Source organism: Panulirus ornatus, chromosome 18 (assembly GCF_036320965.1).
Source record: "Panulirus ornatus isolate Po-2019 chromosome 18, ASM3632096v1, whole genome shotgun sequence".
NCBI classification, from domain to species: domain Eukaryota; kingdom Metazoa; phylum Arthropoda; class Malacostraca; order Decapoda; family Palinuridae; genus Panulirus; species Panulirus ornatus.
This window is the reverse complement of record NC_092241.1, coordinates 3,352,730-3,380,670: the sequence shown is the minus strand read 5'-3', so window position 1 is coordinate 3,380,670 and position 27,941 is coordinate 3,352,730. Positions and strand designations below refer to the sequence as shown.

Below are 27,941 nucleotides of genomic sequence, written 5' to 3'. Positions count from 1 at the left end.
CAGAGAAAACTTTTCGGAGCCTCGAAGCTTCATATTCCCACACACGACTGAAGGACTTGTAAAGAAGAGACCAACCCCTCTCTTAGTATTGTCTACGACATGTTTCTTAACATAATAGGAAAAAAAAGTAACAATACATGAGCGAAGAATGTGGCCCTTAATCCTGAGTGATGGAGAACCCGGTAGACATAGGACTTAATAGTGTACTTTACGGCGCTGATCAATGGCCATGTTTATGACCGACAGTGTGCCATCCTGAGGAATGTGTGTGTGTGTGTGTGTGTGTGTCTGTGTGTGTGTGTGTGTGTGTGTGTGTGTATACATACGAAGGCGGAAAGATATGATTTACATGGTAAGAGACGTGGCAACACGAGTGTAAAACTCTCTCAGCAACAAACGAATAATAATCACACACACACACACACACACACACACACACACACACACACACATATACACACACACACACACACACACACACACACACAATCAGACAGAGGGACCCCGAGTGTAAACCTCCCTCCCAACATGATAATTTACCCACAAACTTCAGTGATTTACTCATTTTTTCTGTGCATGAGTTCCTCATACATGCCACATATAACATCACTCTAGAACTGTCTCCCCCGCAATTTCATTTTCTTTGGTCCGAAAAATAGATTCGTAATTTTTGCTTATCCATTATGTTCTTTTTGCAACGGTGAGGGTGTACCCCTCACCTGAATTACACCACAGACCTAAATTTCTTAACAAGTCAAGTATATTTGATACAGTGTAATATGAGGAAAAGATATTCTGAGACCACCTCACTTATGAGGGAGTCATCCCTAACCAACATGTATCACACACTTGAATATCTTACGAGTCCGAAATATCTGATGTTGTGTAATAGAAAAAAATATATCCTGAGACCTCACTCGTGCGAAGGTATTAATTTGACGCAGCGTAACGTAGCGCATGATATTTTGCTTTCATAATTTCCCTTTTATCGAAATTTGAAGCTTTTCTTGTGCCTGGCTGGACGCTAGGGGCAAAGCACTCTCTCTCTCTCTCTCTCTCTCTCTCTCTCTCTCTCTCTCTCTCTCTCTCTCTCTCTCTCTCTCTCTCTCTCCTGGGAATTATATATATATATATATGGAAATGCCGCTAAGTTATACAGAATGAACGATAATCTCGTAATATCATAGAAAATGAACGAAAATTCTGCTAAGCGTAGAATTAAATGAACTGTAATTCCGATGTTACACAAAGTGAACTAAAAATTCCACTGAGTTTAAGATGAACTCATTGAAAAACTGAACGAAAAATCTGCAAAGCCATAGAAACAAATGAACGAGAATTCCTTTTGCGTTAACGAAAATGAACGAAAGGTCCGCTAAGTTATAGAAAAAATAAACGAAATTTATGGCAAGCTTCGGAAAACGAAGGTAAGTTCTGTTGAGTTATAGCAAAAAACGAACGCATATTCCGCATTCGTTGTCTTACGGATAATAATCGCTCGGATCCACATGCGTTGAGAACCTAACAAGGATGGAGGATTTCTATAGATGTTATAGATGAACGATCTAATCAATAGCCACAGGATTAACCCTTTCATTTGTTCGTACACACTTATACACCATTTTGCACGTAATTGTATTGCCATATGCGTTTGAGTGGTGTTATGCGTGTTGGTATATACGTGTGTAGCGCATTGTTACGGAGTGTGATATTACTTTTATTAGTTCATGTATGCGTGTGATATAACCATAATTGTGTTACGGGGAGAGAGTTCTACACTGGTGTTGCCCCGTCTCTTAACCTTGTATATATATGTACCATGTCTTTACTCTTAGGTATGTACACCCACCCACACACACACACACACACACACACACACACACACACCCCACCCTAGAGCAAGCACCAGTTATCGACCGGATCCGAGGCGATGATGAACACCTGAGTTGGGTGTTCACCGACCGCCACGTCCAAGATTCGAACCAACGTGGGTCCAACCTCGGGCTGGCCCGTGGTGACTCATGGTTATAGTGTGTGTGTGTGTGTGTGTGTGTGTGTGTGTGTGTGTGTTACAGGGAGGGGTTTTTTTTCTTTCTTGGGGCCTCATCTCTTGACTTACCTCTATTATACAACATTTTCGTATGCTGTCTGAATTAAACGGTGTCCTCCATCATTCATTTTCATTCATCCACCATTCTTATCATGAAAAGGTTTTTCTTCACATCTTTATCAATAATAAGTCTCTTGTTCATAATTCATGTTATGAACTCTGGTGGTGTGACGCTAGCCCGCTGCTGGTCCAGGACCGCGGAGATGTGACGCTCGCCCGCTGCTGGTCCAGGACCACGGAGGTGTGACGCTCGCCCGCTGCTGGTCCAGGACCACAGAGGTGTGACGCTAGCCCGCTGCTGGTCCAGGACCACGGAGGTGTGACGCTAGCCCGCTGCTGGTCCAGGACCACGGAGGTGTGACGCTAGCCCGCTGCTGGTCCAGGACCACGGAGGTGTGACGCTGAACCCAGAGGTCGCCAGCCATAGAAAATGGGCCGTAGATAACTAACTTTCCTTGGTAGCTTGGTGTATGGTTCGCTTCATCTGGTCTGGGAAAAGAGATGAAGGTTCGTTAGAGATACAAGAGAGACAATAATCTGCCGTCGACATAACGTAAGATAATCGTAGATTTCCCACCTGATTAAGACGGACTCGAGCCTCCAGGTGTGTTGGAGACGTGCCATCGTAGGCCTCCTTCTGTCCTCCAGGGTTCGGACCTCACATTTGTGAGGGAGGACGTGATCAGGTAATGTGTGTCAGTGTGTGTGTGTGTGAGGGAGAGAGCTGTGTCGGGGAGGACGCCCTCAAAGATGCATCGCCTGACGTAATGCAGCAGAAGCCTCACTGACTGTGATGAAAGCTTACCACTGTCGACGGGTTGTGACAGACGTGGACCGTCAGTAACAAGGTGTGACGAAGTTCTCCCACACTGTCCAGGTGCAGCAGTGGTACGCCGCCAATAGCCCCAGCCTTTGAAAGTGCACCGGCACTAGCCAGGGGTTATGAAATTATACTGTACTGGCCAGGGGTTACGGAGGTTCACTGACACATGGCATGTGGCACGTCGTGGTGGCAGTTGGGGGAGGGGGGATGGCAGATGGCACGTCACCACTGCAACACCGCCAGCCTCAGTCCTGCAAGGTGTTCCACCCGTGGCTCCCACCAGACACCTGCAGCATAAGTGATCCTGCCAGTGTCATACAGGTAATGCTGGCAGGCTGACCCTCTGCCAGCCGGTGATCACACTTGACGTCCCTGGGTCACTACGCGTGACAGATGTTACTGCCAAACCTCCTTAAGGCAGGATGTGAAGGCTGATGGTCATGATCAGACAAGAATACCACTGGCTCTCGGGGTGTGTGGTATAATGTCGCCTCACTGAATGTCACAACCGTTTGTGGTGCTGACGGTGGTACTGGTCACTGCATTCGATTGTTAACAGTGACTTCCGAATGATGTCTCATTCGTTGATATGTACACTGACTTCCAGGACAAAGAATATCTCCAATAAATCGTCCACAGTGAGGAGCCTTAGCCCGTGTTTCGTAATGAAACATACACAACGAGCAGCCTTGGTCCGTGATTCGTAATAAGATGTACACAGTGAGGAGCTTTGGTACATGTTCCGTACTCTCCCTGATGTGTAGCTGCCTCCTACCAGGCACGACCATTGGCTAGGAAAGGTACGGGGTGTAGTAAACTTGGCTTCATGGCCGCCGCCAAAGCCGTGTGGGTGATCACCAGCGGCCAGTGGAATGGTGGTAGTGAGAGAGTGATGGTGATGGTAGTGGTGGTTCTAGAAATGGAGTGGATTATTGTGATAATGTGGTGTTGGTGGTAGTAGTGAGGGAAGGTGAGGGTGGTTGAGGAGGAAGTGTAGTGGTGAAGGGAGTGTCTTGTGGTGATATTGAGGGAGAGTGATGAAAATGGTGCCGAGGAAGTGTTGTGGTAGTGGTAGTGAGGAAGTGTGGTGCTAGTGGTGGTGAGGAAGTGTGGTGGTAGTGGTAGTGAGGAAGTGTGGTGCTAGTGGTGGTGAGGAAGTGTGGTGGTAGTGGTAGTGAGGAAGTGTGGTGCTAGTGGTGGTGAGGAAGTGTGGTGCTAGTGGTGGTGAGGAAGTGTGGTAGTGTGGTTATGGTGATACATGGGAAGAACATGTAACAAAAGACCTGATGGTACACAGCGAGGATATCTGCTACCGTAATAGTAAATACAGGATAGGAAAGCAATACGTCATTTCACCCACCCACCTCTCCCTCTAGTTCAACCGGCGGCAGGAAAAGATGAGAAAAATAAAACTATGTGATATGGAGGATGGTGGAGGGGGGAGGAGGAGGATGGTCTACTCCCTTGGAAATTATATAGGAAAGTTTCGAGGGGAAAATGGGTTGTTACCACCTTGACGATCACTACACAGGGTCTGGAGGGCTACCACCTTGACGATCACTACACAGTGTCTGGAGGGCTACCATCTTGACGATCACTACACAGGGTCTGGAGGGCTACCACCTTGACGATCACTACACAGGGTCTACAGGGCTACCATCTTGACGATCACTACACAGGGTCTGGAGGGCTACCACCTTGACGATCACTACACAGGGTCTGGAGGGCTACCATCTTGACGATCACTACACAGGGTCTACAGGGCTACCATCTTGACGATCACTACACAGGGTCTGGAGGGCTACCATCTTGACGATCACTGCACAGGGTCTGGAGGGCTACCACCTTGACGATCACTACACAGGGTCTGGAGGGCTACCATCTTGACGATCACTACACAGGGTCTACAGGGCTACCATCTTGACGATCACTACACAGGGTCTGGAGGGCTACCATCTTGACGATCACTGCACAGGGTCTGGAGGGCTACCACCTTGACGATCACTACACAGGGTCTACAGGGCTACCAGTTTGACGATCACTACACAGGGTCTGGAGGGCTACCAGTTTGACGATCACTACACAGGGTCTGGAGGGCTACCAGTACTGTATAACAATGTTTCCTCCGCTCTGTAAATGGAAAAAAAAACTTTTGTCATCACATCTTCCTTTATCTTCATACAATTATCTCTGATCATCGAAATTCTGTCGGAAGCTGAGAAATCCTCGAATGTTTTGTCGTCGAATTGTTGAATATTTTGCAAACTTCTCTTAGATCTCCCGGAATCTTTGCCTTTTGAAAGTAATTCTAGGTCTTTGAGTCTCTCCCCGTGCAATTATTTCTGAGCGAAGGATTTAGTTTGGTTGCTCTTCTTTGTATTCACTCTTACTTCTCTTCATTTGTGATCAGGTTCGGCGACAACAGTTGAAGAGTATTTTCCGAGGTCTGACCAGGGATTGTGGTTTATTTGTAGCTGTAAATCCGAGCATCGTGTTCACTTTATTGTGTGCAGTATGCTATTCTAACCGTAATCAAGGTCATGACAGATAATTATGTGAGGGAGCGTGCTGGTGGTGGCAATGAAAGTGTGGTCGTGGTAATGAGGAAGTCTGTCGGTGGTAGTGAGGGAGTGTGGTGGTTGTGGCAGAGGGTATATGATGGTGGTATCTGTGAGGGATGTGGTAGAAGGGATAGTAAAGGAGTGTGCTGTTGGTGGTAGTGAGGGAGTGTACTAGAGTTGGTAAAGTGAGAGTATGATGGTAGTGGTAGTGTGGCAGTGTGGTAGTGAGGGTAGGGGGAATGTGATGGTGATGGTAGTGAGGATGTGTGGTAGTGAGAGAGTGTACTGGTGGTGATAGTGGAGCAGTGTGGTAGTGATGGTGGTGGTAGTGAGTGGTAGTGAGGCACAGCGTGGTGGTGGTGGTTGTGAGGCAGTGTGGTGGTGAAGGTGGTGGTGGTAGAAAGTGTGTGATGGTGATTATGGAGCGTGATTATGGTACTTTTGTTGAGAAAGTTAGGTAGTCATGGCTTGTGGGCTTGGTGGCCACGGCAGGGGAGTGTGGTAGCAGGGAGAAGACTAGGTAGCGCACTGCTACGGTGGTAGGTGGGGGAGGAAAATGTAGCGGTAGGGGAGGAGTGTGGTAGAGGAGGTTAATACTAGTGATTAGGGAGAAGATTGGTGGTAAGGATGATGATGGAGTATGATGACACCAGAGTGAGGGAGGTGACGTGAAGGCGAGGGTGAGGGAGCATGGTGATGGAGGAGTGTGGTGAGGGAGACCTCAGCTGGTCCACATCACGAGCGATGCTTCCCTCTGCCGCCGCCAATGAAAGGTTTATCGGGTGGGTGTTGGCCACGGGTGCTGGGGGACGAGCACTTACAGAGGTTGACGGGTGTTTTATGCGCACATAAGCCGCCATCAGCGCACCCCCAGGAGCAGGGCAGACGTTTCCTGATGCTCTAAGTCTCGTCAGCCGGAGTGCTGGCGGCCGGTATCACGGGAGTGTTCCCGCCCCAGCTGGGGCTTTGGACGAAGGAGGCCTGTCAACGAACGGCTGGTGGCTGCTGTGGCCTGCACCTCCCCACGTGTGACCCCAGGCCTGCTGCTCGCTTTCCATACACTCCCGATACATACACTCCTATTACGTCACGCACTCCCAATACCATACACTACATACACTCCCTATATCATACACTCCATAAGCTTCTAATACCACACGCTTTATAGACTACCAATACCATACACTACATACGCTCCCCACACCATACACTTCATAGACTCTCAGTACCGTACATTCTATACACTCCCTGTACCATACACTTCATACACTCCTATTATCATAAACTCCCAACCCTCTCTCTCGATGGTAACCAGACTTTACCGTAACTACGTGCACAGAAATGCAAATACTAAATAGCGTGTGTTGCAATGTTTATAATGGAAAAAACGTGATTCTTTGTGTACAAACATTAAATGGGAGCCTAATCCAAATGTTTTGAAAAATGCTTCACATTACTCGAGTCCACGTTAAACTTACCCTGTTCCATATCTTCCTGGGATCACATATCCAGTAGCGACGTCATAAACCCATGGGATGAGACGGGATCCGAAGCGGGAGCCACGCCCGCACCACCGCTCGAACTCCAGATCATTGCCCGTCCTTTCACTTCAGCTCGAAGATCAGCATGACCCTGTATAGCTAAGTGTTCGCTAGCACACCCCTCCTTGGGTCATTACGCTTCATAACCATATGCTTCACTTACGATACTTCCACAATGCTCAGGATGTGTGGAGGTGGTCCCTAAGGCAATACGCTTGGTTCGCCCCTGTAGATGGTTAAGATATTCATCGCCTCGTCACACCTTTGAAGCAGAACATTACCCAAATACTCTTCATGTGTTTCCCGAATCCTACCACATGTGTTGGATCCCCAGCACCGAATAAGGGACAGAGGATTGCCGGAGAACCGGCCCTCACTATGGATAAGGAAGGTGACACACGAGGACGCGAGGCAAAGCCTCATAACTGTGCAGAAAAACGAGGACCATTGAGGAGACGGAATCCCAAGAGAAAACGGAGAAGAATCTGAAGAAAACGGTATAAGACGGAGAGAATTCTTAGAAAAGCGACTCCTCCAGTGAAGATAAGGAATCGACTTGCACCAGTGAAAAACCGCCAGAGAGAAGTAGTAGACAAAGGAGGAGCACGAAAGGCGTCGGAAGTGTTAGAGAAAAAAAATGGGAAAAAGACAAAGAATCAGTATAGAAAAAGAGGCATCGTCTGGCCGAGAAGCCGTAGAATCATCAGAGAAACGCTGAGACTGGCTGGCTGGGAGAAAAATGGGAGGCAGTAAGTCAAGAGGTAAAAAGATCACTAAAGAAAAGGTGAAAAATGGGTAAGTGAGAGGCAAGATGGGTAAGGTGAGAGGCAAGATGGGTAAGTGAGAGGCAAAATGGGTAGATGAAAGGCAAGATGGGTAGGTGAGAGGCAAGATGGGTAGGTGAAAGAAAAGATGGGAAGGGGACAGGCAAGATGGGTAGGTGAGGGGCAAGATGGATACGTGAAAGATAAGATGGGTAGGTGAGAGGCAAGATGGGTAGGTGAGAGGCAAAAACGGGTAGGTGAGAGACAAGATGGGTAGGTGAGAGACAAGATGGGTAGGTGAGAGGCAATAGGCCAGAGAAGAGGTAGGGGTTTTGTAGAAGCAGTGGACCACTTGAGGGATCACGGTAGAGGTGTAAGGTCAGTCACCAGTAATGAGGCAACCCCCGCCATGGAACCGGATGAGGAAGAGAAGGGGATAGCCAGGGTACAGGGAGGGAGAATCATTATGGAAGAGGGAGGGAGAATCATTATGGAAGAGGGAGGGAGAATCATTATGGAAGAGGGAGGAAGAATCATTATGGAAGAGGGAGGAAGAATCATTATGGAAGAGGGAGGAAGAATCATTACGGAAGAGGGAGGGAGAATCATTATAGAAGAGGGAGGGAGAATCATTATGGAAGAGGGAGGGAGAATCATTATGGAAGAGGGAGGGAGAATCATTATAGAAGAGGGAGGGAGAATCATTATGGAAGAGGGAGGAAGAATCATTATGGAAGAGGGAGGGAGAATCATTATGGAAGAGGGAGGGAGAATCATTATGGAAATGGGAGGGAGAATCATTGTGGAAGAGGGAGGAAGAATCATTATAGAAGAGGAAGGGAGAATCATTATAGAAGAGGGAGGGAGGATCATTATGGAAGAGGGATGGAGAATCATTATGGAAGAGGGAGGAAGAATCATTATGGAAGAGGGAGGGAGAATCATTATGGAAGAGGGAGGGAGAATCATTATAGAAGAGGGAGGGAGAATCATTATGGAAGAGGGATGGAGAATCATTATAGAAGAGGGAGGGAGAATCATTATGGAAGAGGGATGGAGAATCATTATAGAAGAGGGAGGGAGAATCATTATGGAAGAGGGAGGGAGAATCATTATAGAAGAGGGAGGGAGAATCATTATGGAAGAGGGATGGAGAATCATTATAGAAGAGGGAGGGAGAATCATTGTGGAAGAGGGAGGGAGAATCATTATGGAAGAGTGAGGGAGAATCATTATGGAAGAGGGAGGGAGAATCATTATAGAAGAGGAAGGGAGAATCATTATAGAAGAGGGAGGGAGGATCATTATGGAAGAGGGAGGGAGAATCATTATGGAAGAGGAAGGGAGAATCATTATGGAAGAGGGAGGGAGAATCATTATGGGAGAGGGATGGAGTCATTATGGAAGAGGGAGGGAAAATCATTATGGAAGAGGTAGGAAGAATCACTATGGTAGAGGAAAGGAGAAATAGTATGGAAGAGAAAGGGAAAATCACTATGGAAGAGGGAGGGAGAATCAATATGGAAGAGAAAGGGGGAAGCAGTATGGAAGAGAGAGGGAGAATCGGTATGGAAGAGGGAGGGAGAATCACTTTGGAAGAGGTAGGGAGAATCACTATGGAAGAGGAGGGGAGTATCATTATGGAAGAGGGAGGGAGAATCACTATGGAAGAGGAAGGGGGTATCAGTATGGAAGAGAAGGAAGAATTAGTGTGGAATAGGGAGGGAGATCCATTATGTAGGAGAGAGGGAGAATTAGTATGGAAGGAAGAAGCATCTTTTTGGAAGAGAGAGGGAGAATCACTGTGGAAAAAGGAGGGAGAATCACGATGGAAGAGGGAGGGTGATTCATTATGGAGGAGGGAGGGTGAATCATTATCAAAGAAGGGAAAATCACCCTGGAAGAGGGAGGGAGAATCTTTGTGGAAGAGAGAGGGAGAATCATTATGGCAAAGGGAAGGATACTCATAATGGTAGACGGATGGAGAATCGACATGGGAGAGGGAAGGAGAATCGTTATGTAATGTGGGAGGAAGAATCCCAGTGGAAAAGGGAGGGAGAATAAACAGGTCAAGAATCACCAGATAAGAAGACAGGGAATCGCCGGCAACACAGAAGAGACACGGTAGGATAATGAGGGACAAGAAGAGAATCACCAGTTCAGAGAAACTAGAAAACTGTAAGACACAGAAGTAGAAATGGCTAAGGAAGATTCACACGACAAGATGAGAAGATGATCACATTATACATAAACAAAGATTCACTTAAGACTTGTTAACCTCCACATTACAATTAGACACCTTTTTTTTATACCCCTGTAGACTTACCTACTAGTCTATCATAGATGACTCCTTACGGCTCAGATTAATGTATCTGATGTTCCATATACGTTGGTGTATATACTTGTACCCGTCAAGGAACTTGAAACACGAAGATCCTAGCATTTTCGTGATAATTCATATCCTCGGAGACACAAATATAGTGTTGCTATCTCTTTATCTCTGGTGGATGTGAATTATACGAAAGCGCTTGGATCTTCATGTTTCATTTTCCCTGTGACCACCAACGCATTCCTGAATCCTGTGTTCCTCTGTGATGTGTCTGCATGTGTTTGTATATGTAGGATCTCTGTGCTCGTATCAGAGTCTGGCTGAGGTGTGTAGTCTTCCGTTTCGGAGGCCCAGCGTTCACATGTTTAGTTAATGAGCAAACGTAATCAGAAACTGCGACGCACTTGCATCTATGTGTTTGGGATACGTCGAGCGGCATATCCAGCACACCCTACATGATCAGGATACATGTTTCTATATATAATACACATATATACAAGCTTATCATATACTTGCCTACAAGTTCAGTATATAGACACTGACATATTCAGCATACAAGTACATACGTGTCCAGTATATGACGCGTCCACATATTCAGCATAAGCCTTCGAGACGAAGCTTCCAAAAAAGACTCTTGAGACAGGCATACTTAACGGTTCCAGGATATGCTTCGGTACAAGGCTTCAGGAAAGGACTTCGGTGCAAGGCTACGTTACAAGACTCCAGAACAGGCATGGGTACAAGGCGCTAGAATAGGCAACGGCACAAGGCTCTGGGACAGGCTTCTGTGCAAGGGACAGGATACAGAACGAAGGCACTGAAGCAAGTTACAGAAGCGAAAAACCGAGACGAGTTACCCATAAGTAAAGAAGACAAGTTACTGATACATGTTCCTGGGTTACCGACACGAGTTAAGAAGAGTTACAGACACAAATTTCAAAGACGGATCATCGAGACACGTTTCCAATAAGAGTTACCAATATCAGTTACGGATATGAGTTACAGAGTTACCAGAGCCAGTCTCTGAGATCCTTCAAAGACTTGAATCACCAAGGCGAGTCGTCGAAGTGCCTTCTTGAGGCGAGACATCGAGTCGCGTTGCTGAAGCGAGGCGCTGTGACGAGACGGGCAGAATGACTTTGGTCACCAAGCCGCGCTTGTATCAGTCCCTGAAGTAAACCAATGAGGCCAGTCACTTATGCTTCTCACTAATGAGAGCCTCCAAGGTGAGTCATGAAACCTCATGACACAGACGAATCAGGCATCGAGTCACCGAAGCAGGTCACCGGGACGAGTCACCCAAACAGGGCTTGGAGCGAGTTTGGGAGGCAAGTCACAGAAACGGGGCTCCAAGACACCACAATAAAACCCCAGGGAGTCGGAAGCTATTCGGGCGGGAGATGTGAGTCTCCTGGTGAGTTACACAGAGGAGCGCGGCGGCGGCGGGTCGCTGATGTGAGAGGCGCAGTTTTCCCCGATCTGTAATTCTGGGAGGCAGCAGCTTCGCTTTTCAGGTCAGCAATACAAATCTGAAAGAACTTATCGTTAAAGCCAAGTTTATGAGGTATATTGGGAAGGTAACTGAGCTAATGGTTCCGTGAAGCTTCTCAGTGGACCGAGACTGGGTCGTTAGGAACTGATTAGACGATGGCTGGGTCGTTGGGAGGTGAACGAATGAAGATCATAGACCAGGTGATCGAGTCGTAACAACGCGAATACCAAACTGACAGAGACCGAAATGGAAAGCTGGATAGCAATGGGAGGGAAAAAACTGGACGCAGTCTGGATTACCAAAGAATAAGAGGTTGGAATATGGGTTGCAGTGGTGACTGGGGAAAAATAGAGTTATTATAGATTGATCAAACAAAGAGAGCGTCGTTAGGGAATAATTGGATGAGAATTAAGTTAAGGAGTGGCTAAGCAAACACAGGTTTACGTGGGGTATATTAGACATAAAGTGGGTTGGTGGACAGCAACGAAGGCTAGGGTGTGGTGAGCGGACGGGGAGTGGGGTTGTTGTGAGAGAGTGGCTGAACGAGAACTACGTCGTTGAGGACTGAGTGGACGAAATCTAGGCCAGTGAAGCTTCCGTCAGAAACTAGGTTCTTTGATAGTGTTGTGCCCCTGATTAGTGAACAGATAGAGACTGAATCGTGACTGGACGTAGACTGGTTCTCAGGAAGTGGCTGGATTAAGAGCATCATTAGAGAGAGACTTACGATAACTTCGTCGCTTGAGTGAAGTAGGCAAAGCCTACGGTGGCTGAGTGGCTGGGCAAATCCTGGGAGTCATACACACAACTCGGTCACTATGAAGGATAGGTTGTAGTGGAGTGACCAGTTTTGTGCTGCGATGCTGTCCAGTAACTGAGCACAGCCTGTGTAGTTACAGAGTGGCTGAACTTGACCTTAGTCGTTGTGGGGCGACCAAACCAAGACTAGGTCATTGTGATGGAACTTAATGAAGCCTGGGTCGTTGTGGAGTAATTAGGCGAAGCCTAGATCATTGTTGAATGTCTAGCCAAAGACGTGGGCAGAGCACAAGTTGCTACAAAGTGATTAGGCAAATTCTGATTCGTTACAGAGTGACCTGGCAAAGTTAGTGTCGTTGTGAGATGAGTCAGTGAAGCCTGGGTCGTTTTAGGATGATTGAGGGATGCCTTAGGCATTTTGGGGTGATTGATTGAAGCCTGGGTTGTTATGGCCCGACAGTGAAGCCTTGTGGGGTGACTGAGTGAAGGCTTGGTCGTTGTGGGGCGACAGGGTGAAACCTGGGTCGTTGTTTCGTAACATTCATGGATTTCTGGTCTTCTACGGAGCGTTTTAGAAATAGCTGTAAAGATGCTTCGTTTAACGAGTATTGTTACACCTGAGTATCAGGCAAATGCGTGTTGAGTAAACCCACTGGTGAACAAAATCAGTGTCAGGCAAACCAGAGGGTATGAAGACATGAAACAAAAAGTGTTGCACAAACTGTTTTTCAAACACAGTGTTGTGCACAGTGTTATGAACAATGTTGCGTGGTAACATTGTTCCGCCAAGGACGAGCGTTATGTAGTCACACTGTACACAAAGTGTCGTATAAACACTGTACTATATGCACATACCTTTACAAAGAGAATGACGTGGTGATGCAATCTGATGCTGGGCTTGTGCTCCAGAACCACAGGTGTGCCAACTTCACCACCGTTGACGCAAGCACGGCGTCAAGGAACCAGGTCTTCAGTCAACACGTTAATCTCTGAATATTTGTGTAAACGTTGGTACAGAGTAACACATTGCGTATTTCAGAGACGGATTGCTATAGAAACACAGTATTTCACGTACTTTTTCTTGTTATTCTGCATGATAATGTAAACACAACAGGAGGATGTGAAAGTAGTGACGCGATGCGGATGCAAATGTTGAATGCCCTCCTGTGTAGTGTTATTACACTCGCTTCGTGGTCCCTACCATTTGTTACAGGGGGAAGGGAAGAGGAAAGAAAAGAGATGGGAAGGGAGTGAGGCAGGGAGAGAGGGACATAAAGATAGAAGAGAGAAATGGGGAGTGGGATAGGGGAGAGAGATTGGGATAGAGGTGAAGAGAGAGAGAGAGAGAGAGAGAGAGAGAGAGAGAGAGAGAGAGAGAGAGAGAGAGAGAGAGAGAGCAGACGTTGGATAGAGAGACTATGAAATGAGAGACAAGAAAGAAAGGGGAAGGAGAGAGGAAGGGGAGTCAACTAACTTCACTGACTGACTGACTCACTCTCAGGGTACAGGGGCACACAACTTCCTCCTCCCCCTTATATTCATTATTGACCTCACACACTATACCTGATGATCCTGGAACTGAGGCAAGTACTGCTGGCCTTTCCCACACCACCCACCTAAGCCTACACACTGTATCTCTCTCATGTCATCTTCTGATTCACCTTCTTGTCCCTGACACTTGTCGTTTACCTTCTCGAAAAGTTCCCAGTCTCATATCAGGTCACGTGTCACATTGGGAGGGCTGGCTAGGATGGTCATAGTTCAATTCCGCTTTTCAGCTCTCTATAACCTCACCGTTCAGACTTTCCACCCATGCCAGCAACTTACGTGGACTAAACGCTTCATCAAATGGTACAGTTACACCACCGATTTTCCGGCACTCTTGGTTCCAAAGCCTTGTCGGATTAACCATTTTGCTGGACCAACCTTGGTCACGTAATGATAATTCACCAACACACCTCTAACCCGCTAGTTATACATCTCCCATGTGTCTAAAGTATACCATGGGTTGCTAGAAATTTGAATTAAACAAATATTGAATGTTTAAGCACCCTAAGATGGTAAGTCTGTCCTTAGATTGTTTGAATTCACTGGCGTATCTAGGGTATGGCAGGTGCTTTGGACGCCACTTGAAGGGAGACGCCAGTGGCGTAATGGCGTCCTGGATCCAGACAATGGTTCGGATCTTAAAGATTTAGATTTCTTGACCATAAAAACATATCTTTGGCATTTGGAATCACATTGATATCGTTATTAGTTCAATAGTTATTCACAAACATTGATATTTCCATAATGGCGTCCTGGATCCAGACAATGATTCGAATTACTCCCAAAATCTAATCAATTGGTCCTTGTGTCATTTCTGACTTTCACTGAAAATTTCATCAAAATTTTTTCATAACTTTTGCTGAACGTTGCTCATAGACAAACAAACGCCGGTAAAAACATAATCTCCTGGGCGGAGGTGATGGAAATAAGAAATATTGGTGTCATATGTTCGGACGGACGCAATTTCAGAGCTAGCCATAGGCGCTATTTCCCCTAGATACGCCCCTGTTTGAATCCTGGGTCTTCTTCGTCTTCTGTTGTTAATGTTTTCCTTGGTGTGCATCGCCAGAATAATGCAGTTTCGTATGCATTATACACCTGCTCAGGACGAAGGTGCTCGTCAGCTACGAGTTTCGCAACTTCGTCCACATACGCGGCAGCTCCTTCGTGGTTTGCAGACCGATTTTCTCCGCACACATTATTCATGGAAATTCCATGACGCTTCTTGAATCTTTGAATCCATCCTTCACGCTCATGTAGTAATCTAAGTTCTTTGTGGAACAGCTTAGCCTGGTCTATTATCATGCTACCTGACAAGTCCACTCCATCACTCCGACGCTGTCGAAACCATTCCATCATCACTCGATCGTGCTCAGTACTCTTACCATCTCTCATAGTTTTTCTAATCGTCATTTGTTTCTTGGAATCATTGTCAGCATAGAATTTCAATATTTTCTCCCTTTGCTTCTTTGTATATAAACAATTGAGGAACCAATACTGTAGATATCACACAGCTGAAGCCCCGGAACACCACGGTTCATTGTTTTCAACAGTTCTACATTATCTTGGATTGATATGGACTGGTGTTTACGTTTGACACTATGACTAACACTTTCATATGTCTTAGAAGCCATAGCTAGGGTTAAATTTAAGCAAAATAAGCTAAGAATCTCACAGAATTGCGGTATCACCAGCAACGAGTGCAGTGTAAAGGATGGAAATAAGCGCACCCTACGCAAACCGCCATCTGTGGCCGCCCAGTAAACTTGTCTGGTGGCCGCGGTAATTTCAAGTTATCTCACGTAATTTTGGCAGGATTAAAGGAGGTACCGAACCATCAGTTGCTGGAATATCGGTCGTGTGTCTGTACTAACAATTCTTTGATCTACACAAATTCTCTTCCCAGCTAAATGAGAGAAACCTTTTATACAAGAGGGTCAAAGAACGCTATCGAACTGCAAACAAACACTAGAGAAATAACATCAATTACTCTGATCTAGATTCACAGTTTAACGCAGTTCCACTTCATTGCACACTATCAATAGTAAGGAAAAAACTCCGTGGTGAGGCGGTTAGTGTTGCACACAGTGACCCATTCATGGACAGTCTGGTGTCGATCTCATAGGTTCGCATCGTATTTGCGCCAGTCGGACCACAGTCATCTTCGCTGTTCATCCTCCCCTAGGACTTGGTCGATCATTTAGGCACCTCCCTTAGACCAGGATATATATATATATATATATATATATATATATATATATATATATATATATATATATATATATATATATATATATATTCCTGTGAGTCCACTAGGAAATGAAACAGGATAAGTTCCTAAGCGCACTTTCGCGTAGTAATCACATCATCAGGGGAGATACAAGAAAGAAATATATGTCATTGATATACAACGAAGAGACGTAACTAGGACGCCATATGGCAAACAAGTGACTGTCCAAGGCAGACAACGAGCGTATCATAAACTTATTATGTGGACAAGAAGGGGAATTGTTTGCAAATTTTATCAACAATAAAGGTATCCAATTTGTATAGGCCTTCACTAATATCATAGGTTATAATTCTTTGTGTTTTTAATAAAAGAAGATTCACTGATATTTCTCGTGGTACTGGAGTTAGAGTTAATAACTGAGATGGCATTACTCCAGTCAATACAATGATCATAGTTTTTAACGTGATTAAACAAGGCATTTGATTCTTGTCCTGTTCTTATACTATATCTATATCAACCATATCCCGAGCTAGCGAGGTAGCGTCAAGAACAGATAAGTAAGCGTCTCTGTTCCTTCTTTTGGAAAAGCAAAACAGGAGAGGAGGATTTGTAACCCACCGTTCCCACCCCTCTAAGTTACCTTGACGACACACAGGGAATAAGTAGGGAAATTTTTTTTCCCCATTCCTAGGGATTATATATATATATATATATATATATATATATATATATATATATATATATATATATATATATATATCATTACTAACATAGCATTGATTGGGGCATTCCGTTGCCCGTACCGTCTCAGCTGACATGAAAAAGAAAATGAGAATCTGTTTGTACACGAACCTAAACCATATATCATTTTACCTTAACTTTCCCTCATTATTACACCACATCTTACCCGCTGGACGTCACTCGTGCCACTACAGTCCAAGTACAGGCGACCCATCATGGCTGTACTGTTACCCAGATCTTACTGATCTTATACATGACTACCTGTTGTTCCACGTACTCTCAGTAATCCTATCTTTATGGTCATATAAGATCTACACCTGAGGTGTGTTTCCCGCACTCTGACTCTCTTATCTCTGCTCAGACAAAAATATCTGGCCTGGATGTTAACTTTATCATAGCACAGCGGTAATATGTCCCTCAGCTAGTTCCAGGACTCTACGTTTTTTTTTTTTTATTTCTAAACGTTCGTTCACTATTTTTTTTCCAAACTCTTGGAAATTTGTTAGCATTTTCTCATCCTTCTGTCCATTGACCTAGAACTGTGTAGCCCTTAGAGTCGTGCAATATGTTTCTATTCTCTGGATCATCTTCAAGAACAGCACATTTTCCCTCGTTTAGAATGTTGATTGTATTATTCTTGCTATTATGATTTCATTTATCCTCTATACCGTTATCTTTTCTGAGGTAACCTCTCCCCCACCCAACTCTATCATCCATACATTGGTTGGAGGTGACCATTTCGACCATACATCTCCCCTGTGATTCACGAGCAATATTCCACGATTTACTTATCGTCCCCCTTTCTCTTTCCCATGGGCGTCAGTAACTCGCCCCATTAACTACAAATCATGCAGACTCGTGTGCAGCAGACACTTGCACCTCTCCCCACACGCCCGCCTTTTCTCTGTCGAGTTTGATCTGAGCCGGTGCATGCTGGGGAGACAGTTATGTCTCAGTGCCTCACCCTCAGACACTTTGATAACAATATCCACTCCATGTTCTGCCTTCCAGAGCTGTTTGCTCTTTCCAGAGCTCCTCACGTCTCTAACTTGACGGGAGATTTTATCCCTCCTCCCAGCTACTCACCTTTACAAAAGCCATGTCTGTCCTGCCATCTGGGGTAAGTTTTTCACATTCCTCAACAACGATTAGCCGGAACTCACGTCCTCCCTCCTTTCCTGCACGTCCCTTGTTCGTTACCCTGACTTGTCTTGTTCTCTTGCCATTCTCATGTCCATTACCATATAAATATCACACAATGTTCGCAAATCTACACTGATCATCGGAAACCACAGGGAACCACACGGCTCGTGGATAACTGCTGGCTACCACAATACTGGAGGGGAACTGCTGGCTACCACACTGCTCGAGGGGAACTGCTGGCTACCACACTGCTCGAGGTGAACTGCTGGCTACCACACTATTCGAGAGGAACTGCTGGCTGCCACACTGCTCGAGAGGAACTGCTGGCTACCACACTGCTGGAGGGGAACTGCTGGCTACCACACTGTTCGAGAGGAGCTGCTGGCTACCACACTGCTCGAGGGGAGCTGCTGGCTACCACACTGCTCATGGGGAACTTGTTGGGAGTACAATAGTACCATAAGAACATCCTCCTCTCACACCTCGACAGAGGGATTCCTTCCTAGTAAATACTTCCCTGCTGTGTATCGCCTCGTATTTCCTCGAGTGTTGATTCTTTACCTGGTGGTGTCCCATATATAACGGACATATCCCCTGTGATTACTAGTATTCATGGTTACTGTGTGTGTTACGGGGAGAGAGTTTTACACTCGCGTTGCCCCGTCTCGTAACCTTGTATATATGTAACCTTGTATATATATATATATATATATATATATATATATATATATATATATATATATATATATATATATATATGTATATATCTTTTTCTTTTCTTTCAAACTATTCGCCATTTCCCGCATTAGCGAGGTAGCGTTAAGAACAGAGGACTGGGCCTTTGAGGGAATATCCTCACCTGGCCCAATTCTCTGTTCCTTCTTTTGGAAAATTAAAAAAAAACGAGAGGGGAGGATTTCCAGCCCCCCGCTCCCTCCCCTTTTAGTCGCCTTCTACGACACGCAGGGAATACGTGGGAAGTATTCTTTCTCCCCTATCCCCATGGAATAAATATATATGTGTATATATATATATATATATATATATATATATATATATATATATACACACACGCCAGCCTGAGCCAGTTACTATTTATCGACCGCTCCGAAAGGAGGATGAACACCATGGGTTGGCGTGGGTCGACTGCGGCGCCTAAGATTCAAATCCATACGGACCCCACTGTAGGCGGGCCTGTAACGCTGATCACTACACCACGGAGGCCCCGTACTGTGTAATGCATGCAACCTCCGCTTCTGTGAAGACCATGATCAGCTGCACCACCGCTGGTGTGTGCTGTCACACTCTGAGGGCGGCTGCTGGAGGAGGTGTTGTGGGGACTTAACACCAGCACCTCGGGCTGGTCCAGCCACCTACGATCATTCCCTTCTCCCCTTCCATCTCTCTCTCTCTCTCTCTCTCTCTCTCTCTCTCTCTCTCTCTCTCAACACTTCTCCCTTCCCTCTCCCCCAGCACTCCTCCCTTTCGCTTTCCAAGTTCCTCCCGCCATACCTTCTCCCTCTACCTCATGGTCAGAGTGTTTGGGCTGCATCTGTGAGGTACTGTGAAGCCCCTGGTCCATATCCCCCATACCCTGCAGGCTACCCGGACTGCTATGACCCGCCAGCAGACCCACGCCAGTAGCCCAGCTACCCCTATGGACTGCCTAGTGGCCCATGGCCGCCTCAGACCCACGCCAGTAGTCCAGCTACTCTCGGGGAACTACCTGATGACTGTCCACACATTACAAGGCACCTGCCACGTACCAGTGGGTGACACACTTGTCCACTACAGTCTCTTCTACCCTGTGGTATGTCATCCTCCCTCTCCTTCACCTGTGTCATTCCCTCCATGCTTCTTATCCATCCTGTCTCTATACCTTCCCCTAGTCTACGTTCTTTCCCTATCTTCTAGGATGTATATATATATATATATATATATATATATATATATATATATATATATATATATATATACAAACCTCAAATTTGCTAATGCTTTAAAGTTTGTTCTTTCCTTTTTCGACGATTATGTACACCTGCTTGCTGTCGATTTGTTTTATCATTGCCACGAAAAATCAATTTTTCAAGACATTTGCATTCATTTGTCTTGGTTTCCTAAACCTCGCATTTTTTCCAGGGAATTAATTTTCATTAACGACGTCAAAAATTCCGAAAAGGTGGTGTGATCAGGAACGCATCAGAAATGCACGACTGTAAACTTGGTATGTTAGGAGGACTGAGGCAGCTGCCATGTTTGTTGCACCCGACACGGCACCAAGCAGATGTAGTGGCCCTCCAGCCTCACCTGACACCGGTGTAGCGTCGACACTTGTCATTCACTGGCACTGACGTCATCATCTGAGCACTCTTACATGCTTCACACATTCCCCCGTAGTGTAGCACGATGGTCCTGGGTTGGCCTCAAAGTCTCAGAAGTACCTTTGCACTTGCACTGGCCAGAGGATGTTGCATTAAAAGTGATGACCAGGACAGGTGATCCGAGAGTTGGCGTAGGATGGCGACGGTTGACCTAGCCTGGTCAGGGGAGGGGTTGTGTCACCCTCCTGTGTTAGAATGAGAAGTGACCTATGATAGCCAGGGAAGATCCGCATGAATGGTACACTAGAATGATAGGAAAAGGTCAGAATGACTTGTTGATATGGGGTAGGCTGGGAGAATCTGCATGACTGTTGTCCTGGAGTGACCAGGGCCAGTGGCGCAATAGGCTTTTTGTGACATAGGCCAGCCGTAGAGTATGGCCAGGCACTGACAACCTGGACTGGCTTAGGAATTTTAGGTTACTAGCGAGTTTGATTCTAAGTAAAAGGATGGGAATGAATGCTGACCTTGAGCTGCTGTGGAGGGGTCAGAAAACCTGATGAGATATTGATGACGTGAGCTGGTCTGGAAATTACAGAGTTACTGGTAAACAGAGGGTCAGTTATGAGTGACAGCCTGTGTGGGGAGGATGGAGAGGTATATTTTTAACTCAAACTTTTCCAAAAGGGCGATGCAACGTTGCTGTAATAGGGTGGCATGATAGGCTCAAAGACTAAGGTGACCTGGACTGACCTGTGGATGTACTGGTATGGAACTGGTTACCTGGTATGGGGTTAAATGGGAGTAAGGGACGGGCGACCTAGGTTGGCCTGGCTGCTCAGGATGGGTCAGGTAAATGGCCGCCGGCCTAGAGCAGCGAGACGTTTATCATCTAGGCTGCTCAGGTAGGGCTAAAATGAATGACCTGGCTCGTCGTTGCATAGAAGCAATGGTGACCATGACAGGTCAGAGAAGCAGACACGATGGCCTAGCTTTGTACGCTGGTGAGGCACTGTTGACCCTGGCTGGTCAAGGAGGGGCCGAGCACCTTGCTAAGGTGAGGAGCTCATGTAAGTGATACGGGAGGGAGGTAAGTCAAGGGTGCAGCACTAACCACTCATCCTCTTGCAGACTGTGGCGGCTGCAACATGAAGTTCTCCCACCCGCTGTACTACCGGATGCACTGTTCTGTCTTCCACGACCCCAACTACTCTCTCACCATCCGCAAGTACCACTGCAAGGTAACTACCGCACTGCTTGTTTAACCACCTTCAATCACCACTAGCACAAGGTAACTACCACCACTTTGATGCTACTCTCATTATTAGTACAAGGGAGCTGTCTCAGTGCTTGTTAACTAATATCACTGTCACCTCTACGTTCACTGTTAACTGACCAATTCTATCAGCCCCTACCATCACTACCACCACTACTATCACTACCATCAATTACCACCACTACCACCACTACTACCACAACCACCACTACTACCACAACCACCACTACTACCACTACCACCACTACCAACACTACTACCACATCCACCAATTACCACCACTACCACTACTACTACGACTACCACCACTACTACCACAACCACCACTACGACCACTACCACCACTACTACCAATTCTACCACTACCATCACTACTACCACTACCACCACTACTACCACAACCACCACTACCACCACTACCACCACCACTACCACCACCACCACCACTACCACCATTACTAACATTACCACCACTACCATCATACTACCACAACCACCACTACCACCACTACTATCACTACCACCACTTCTACCACTACTACCACTACTAATACTACACCACTACCACCACTACCACCACTACTACCGTTACCACCACCACTACCACTACTACCACTACCACCACTACTACCACCACTACTACCACTACCACCACTACCACCACTACTACCGTTACCACCACTACTACCAATACTACCAGTACCAGCACTACCACCACTACTACCACTACCATCACTACTACCACTACCACCACTACTACCATTACCAGCACTACCACCACTACTATCACTACCACCACTACTACCACTACTACCAATACTACCACTACCACCACTTCTAATACTACACCACTACCACCACTACTACCACTACTTCCACTGCTATCACTACCACCATTACTACCACTACCACCGCTACTACCACTACCACCACTACTAATACTACACCACTGTCACCACTACCACTAGTACTACCACTACCACCACTACTACTACTACTACCAGGTATCTTTTGTTATCTTGTTTCACAGTCTGCAAATGTCACCACAAGGTAAAACCATTTCAGCATCAAGCATGTTCCCCTTTGTTTTACCCTTATTAATTATTGCAGTTGATCCGTGCATGCACCATGTATCATCACAAAATCATTAGCAAGTTGAGCTGAAGCATTATATCATATGATGAAGAATTCTGTCTCTATAAATACTATCTAGCAAAACCCCAGAGTATGACCTATATTTAAGATCTTCAAACTGTTTCGTTTTCACTATGTGAGCAAGAGCTTTTCCATCGATAAAGGTATATAATTAATATATGTCCGTAGGTTGATATCAAGGGCTGGCGGTCGACGGCACCGGAATTGTGGGCCGGGAATGTCACTACCGCTGGTGCTGGAGGAGTACTGATATTCTCCTTCAGAATCTACCGTACCAAATCTAAACTCACTTTCCCTAGGCTACCTTCGTTGAATTTGGTTTTAGTTAAAATCGACCAAGTAGTTCTTAAATCAGTAATAATATTATTTTGTTTTCATCTTAACCAGTCCAAACACAGCTAACCCCCTTGAGGTCAGGCTCAATAAGTTTTGATATATTTACATCAAAGATGGCTCGAGAATATGTGGCTCCCGAATCCGGTATAGAGATGATGATATTTTCTGCAGCCGAGCATCGCTGGGTTTGATAAAGTGCTCGAAGTATCATAGCTGGAAGTCTAGCTGCAAGAGGAAAAATGCATTTGTATGGTCTTTAGGGTCAGGAGTTTTGTGAAGGACGTGGTCTCTGCAGGAGACTGATTACAGCCAAACCTGGCGAGTGGTGGACCAACACCCGTCTACGTCTGTGCTCCTCCTCGTCAGCCCTTGCGCTTGCACCCACGACCCTCTGCATAAGGCACTTCTGTCACTGACGCGTCGAGCGTGTGAGAACACCCATACTCTCGCACCGCCGCTTCCATCTACGAATTTGTCAAGTTTGAGAACTTACTGCAAAGGTAGCTGAAGTTATTTCCAGGAGAGTTTGGGTGATGACATCATCGTAGTGTGGGCAGCCACGCTACGGCAATTTAGAAAGTTATTCTGCGCTAGTTTGGGAAGTTACACCGCGGCAGTTTAAGAAGACATTGTGCGGTAGTTTGGGAAAGGTGCAGCACTGCAATTTAGAAAGTTATTCTGCGATAAGTTGGGAGTAACTCCACGGCAATTTAGAAAGCTATTCTGCGGCCGTTTAAGCATTTACACCATTGAAGTTCAGAAAGTTACTCTGTGCTGTACTAGTTTGGGAAGTTACACCACGACAGTTTAGAAGGATATTCTACGGTAATTAGGAGAAGTTAGAAAGTTACCCTTCGGCAATTTTTGAAATTATCCCGAGATAGTTTTGGAGTTGCTACATTTTATTTTTCCTTCGGCAGCAGCTTGGGAAGTTATGCCCATGAGCTTGAATTATCTCACCGCTTAGGTGTTACAGTGCCACACCAGACAATGATTACTACTGAGTGAAGACCACTTGTCAAGAGTTCCATATCCTGGGAGTCATGTTAACGCTCCCAGCAGCTCGAGGCCTCGACTGACCTTAGTGAAACGTTAGGAATTTACCTCATGTCTGACCAAAGGCTTCAGACAACCTGGTGATCACTTGCTCTCTTAGAATGCTCTCTCAGAATGTCTTCTTGAATCTATTAACCATTATTTTGCTTTTCATTCATCTTGAGGACAGTGAGAAAAGTGACTTTACGATATTTCTGAAGGAAAAAAAGTCACTTCTTTATCTGTGGCATATAAGTATAGGTCACACCTGGTGCACAGGTGTTCCTCTGAGCTTGCATCTGATCTCGCTCGTCTGTTACGTTTCAGCTTAAAAACCAAACCTTTCCTTCTCCTTGGAGGCATGCATTAATACATCTCATCCCTAAGAAGGGTGACCGTTCTGAGCAACCTCTAACTATCGTCCTACTGCTTTGACATCTACTATTTCCAAAGTCTTTGAATTCCTCCTCAACTCCCATATCCTTAAACACCTCGAAAATTACAATCTTCTTTCTGATCACTAGTATGGCTTCTATGAGGCGAGATCCACTGACGTTATTTTTTCCTGTTTTACTAATGTCTGCCATCAGGGTCTTATCTCTGAGCTCCCTTCTTCTGGCTTCCCTCCCTCTCTGCTCCTTCATATCTGGCTTCCTGTTTGGCCGATCTATCTCTGTGGTTGTTGATGGATCAGCCACCCCCTTTTCTCCATCAACAGTGGTGTCCCTCAAGGTTCTGTCCTGTCCCCCACTTTTCCTCCTTCTTTTCAACGATTTCCTCTCCTCCTCCTCAAATAATCCAATTCTCATACGTTGGCTATTCAACACTGCATTCGTCCACATCCTTCAATTCCGATCCTTCATCTCTCACTCGATCTGCATCTCGTCTTAAAACAGCTTCCTCAATAAACTCAGACTTGGACAGGATATCCCACTGGGGCAGACAAAATCTTGTTAAGTTTAATGCTTCCAAGACCCAGTTTCTACCCATCTCTCTATCGAAAACTCTCAACTCTCGTCTCTTCTTTGACGGTTCTGGAATTCCACCTCTTGACTAGATAACTATACTTAGTATTACTATAACATCCACTCTTCCCTGGAAACCCCACATCACAGGAATAGCTAAGTCTACCTCTAAGAAACTGGGTGTCCTGTTTAGATGTCGAAACTTCTCTACTGAACAGTTGTTCCGTTTATACAAGGGATTGATTCGTCCTTGTATGGCGTACTGTTATCACACTGGGGGTGGTTCTAGCTCTGCATCCTTACTTGACAGAGTCGACTCGAAAGCGGTCCGACTTATAAACTGTCCCAGGCTAACTCCTAAGCTTATCTCCTTTGCCCTACGTCGCAATGTTAGTTCACTTTCCCTCTTCTATAGGTATTACTTTGGTTTTTGCTCCCGAGAACTGGCTGCTTGAGAGACCCACCATCGGTAACTCAAGGGTGGGCCGTTATGATACCTGCTTCTTTCCCTACACGTCGAAGCTTTTATATATTGTTATATGGTTGCGAGGCGTAGGCTATAGATAGAGTTGTGCGGAGGACAATATGTGGTGTGGGGTGGTTTGCTCGAGTAAGTAATGAAATGGTAAGACAGATGTGTGGTAATAAAAAGAACGTGGTTGAGAGAGCAGAAGAGGGTGTTTTGAAATGGTTTGGTCAAATGGAGAGAATGAGTGAGGAAAGATTGACCAAGAGGATATATGTGTCAGAGGTGGAGGGAACGAGGAGAAGTGAGAGACCAAATTGAAGGTGGAAAGATGGAGTGAAAAAAATTTTGAGTGATCGGGGCCTGAACATGCAGGAGGGTGAAAGGCTTGCAAGGAATAGAGTGAATTGGTAATGTGGTATACCGGGGTCGACGTGCTGTCAATGGATTGAACTAGGGCATGTGAAGCATCTGGGGTAAACCATGGAAAGTTCTGTGGGGCTTGGATGTGGAAAGGGAGCTGTGGTTTCGGTGCATTATACATGACAGCTAGAGACTGAGTGTGAACGAATGTGGCCTTTGTTGTTTTTTCCTAGCGCTACCTCGCGCACATGCGGGGGGAGGGGGTTGTTATTTCATGTGTGGCGGGGTGGCGACGGGAATGAATAAGGGCAGACAGTATGAGTTATGTACATGTGTATATATGTATATAGGTAGCGCAAGGAAACAGACGAAAGAAATGGCCCAACCCACCCCCGTACACATGTATATACATACGTCCACACACGCAAATATACATACCTACACAGCTTTCCATGGTTTACCCCAGACGCTTCACATGCCTTGATTCAATCCACTGACAGCACGTCAACCCCGGTATACCACATCGTTCCAATTCACTCTATTCCTTGCCCTCCTTTCACCCTCCTGCATGTTCAGGCCCCGATCACACAAAATCTTTTTCACTCCATCTTTCCACCTCCAATTTGGTCTCCCTCTTCTCCTCGTTCCCTCCACCTACGACACATATATCCTCTTGGTCAATCTTTCCTCACTCATTCTCTCCATGTGACCAAACCATTTCAAAACACCCTCTTCTGCTCTCTCAACCACGCTCTTTTTATTTCCACACATCTCTCTTACCCTTACGTTACTTACTCGATCAAACCACCTCACACCACACATTGTCCTCAAACATCTCATTTCCAGCACATCCATCCTCCTGCGCACAACTCTATCCATATTCCACGCCTCGCAACCATACAACATTGTTGGAACCACTATTCCTTCAAACATACCCATTTTTGCTTTCCGAGATAATGTTCTCGACTTCCGCACATTCTTCAAGGCTCCCAGAATTTTCACCCCCTCCCCCACCCTATGATCCACTTCCGCTTCCATGTTTCCACGCTGCCAGATCCACTCCCAGATATCTAAAACACTTCACTTCCTCCAGTTTTTCTCCATTCAAACTCACCTCCCAATTGACTTGACCCTCAACCCTACTGTACCTAATAACCTTGCTCTTATTCACATTTACTCTTAACTTTCTTCTTTCACACACTTTACCAAACTCAGTCACCAGCTTCTGCAGTTTCTCACATGAATCAGCCACCAGCGCTGTATCATCAGCGAACAACAACTGACTCACTTCCCAAGCTCTCTCATCCCCAACAGACTTCATCCTTGCCCCTCTTTCCAAAACTCTTGCATTCACCTCCCTAACAACCCCATCCATAAACAAATTAAACAACCATGGAGACATCACACACCCCTGCCGAAAACCTACATTCACTGAGAACCAATCACTTTCCTCTCTTCCTACACGTACACATGCCTTACATCCTCGATAAAAACTTTTCACTGCTTCTAACAACTTGCCTCCCACACCATATATTCTTAATACCTTCCACAGAGCATCTCTATCAACTCTATGATATGCCTTCTCCAGATCCATAAATGCTACATACAAATCCATTTGCTTTTCTAAGTAGTTCTCACATACATTCTTCAAAGCAAACACCTGATCCACACATCCTCTACCACTTCTGAAACCACACTGCTCTTCCCCAATCTGATGCTCTGTACATGCCTTCACCCTCTCAATCAATACCCTCCCATACAATTTGAGATGTATAGATATGTATATGTGCGTGTGTGGACGTGTATGTATATTCATGTGTATGTGGGTGGGTTAGGCCATTCTTTCGTCTGTTTCCTTGCGCTACCTCGCTAGCGCGGGAGACAGCGATAAAGTATAATATATATATATATATATATATATATATATATATATATATATATATATATATATATATATATATATATATATATATTATCCCTGGG

General features: G+C 45.7%; 1 protein-coding gene across 1 annotated transcript in view; it reads left to right on the top strand.

Moving 5' to 3' along the window:
- The window catches only part of LOC139755182 (uncharacterized), a 622,641-nt gene that overhangs the window by 509,695 nt on the left and 85,005 nt on the right, over window positions 1–27,941 (top strand). The window contains 1 exon segment of the mRNA XM_071673354.1: window positions 21,494–21,603. Within this exon segment, the coding sequence (XP_071529455.1) occupies window positions 21,494–21,603 (110 nt within the window).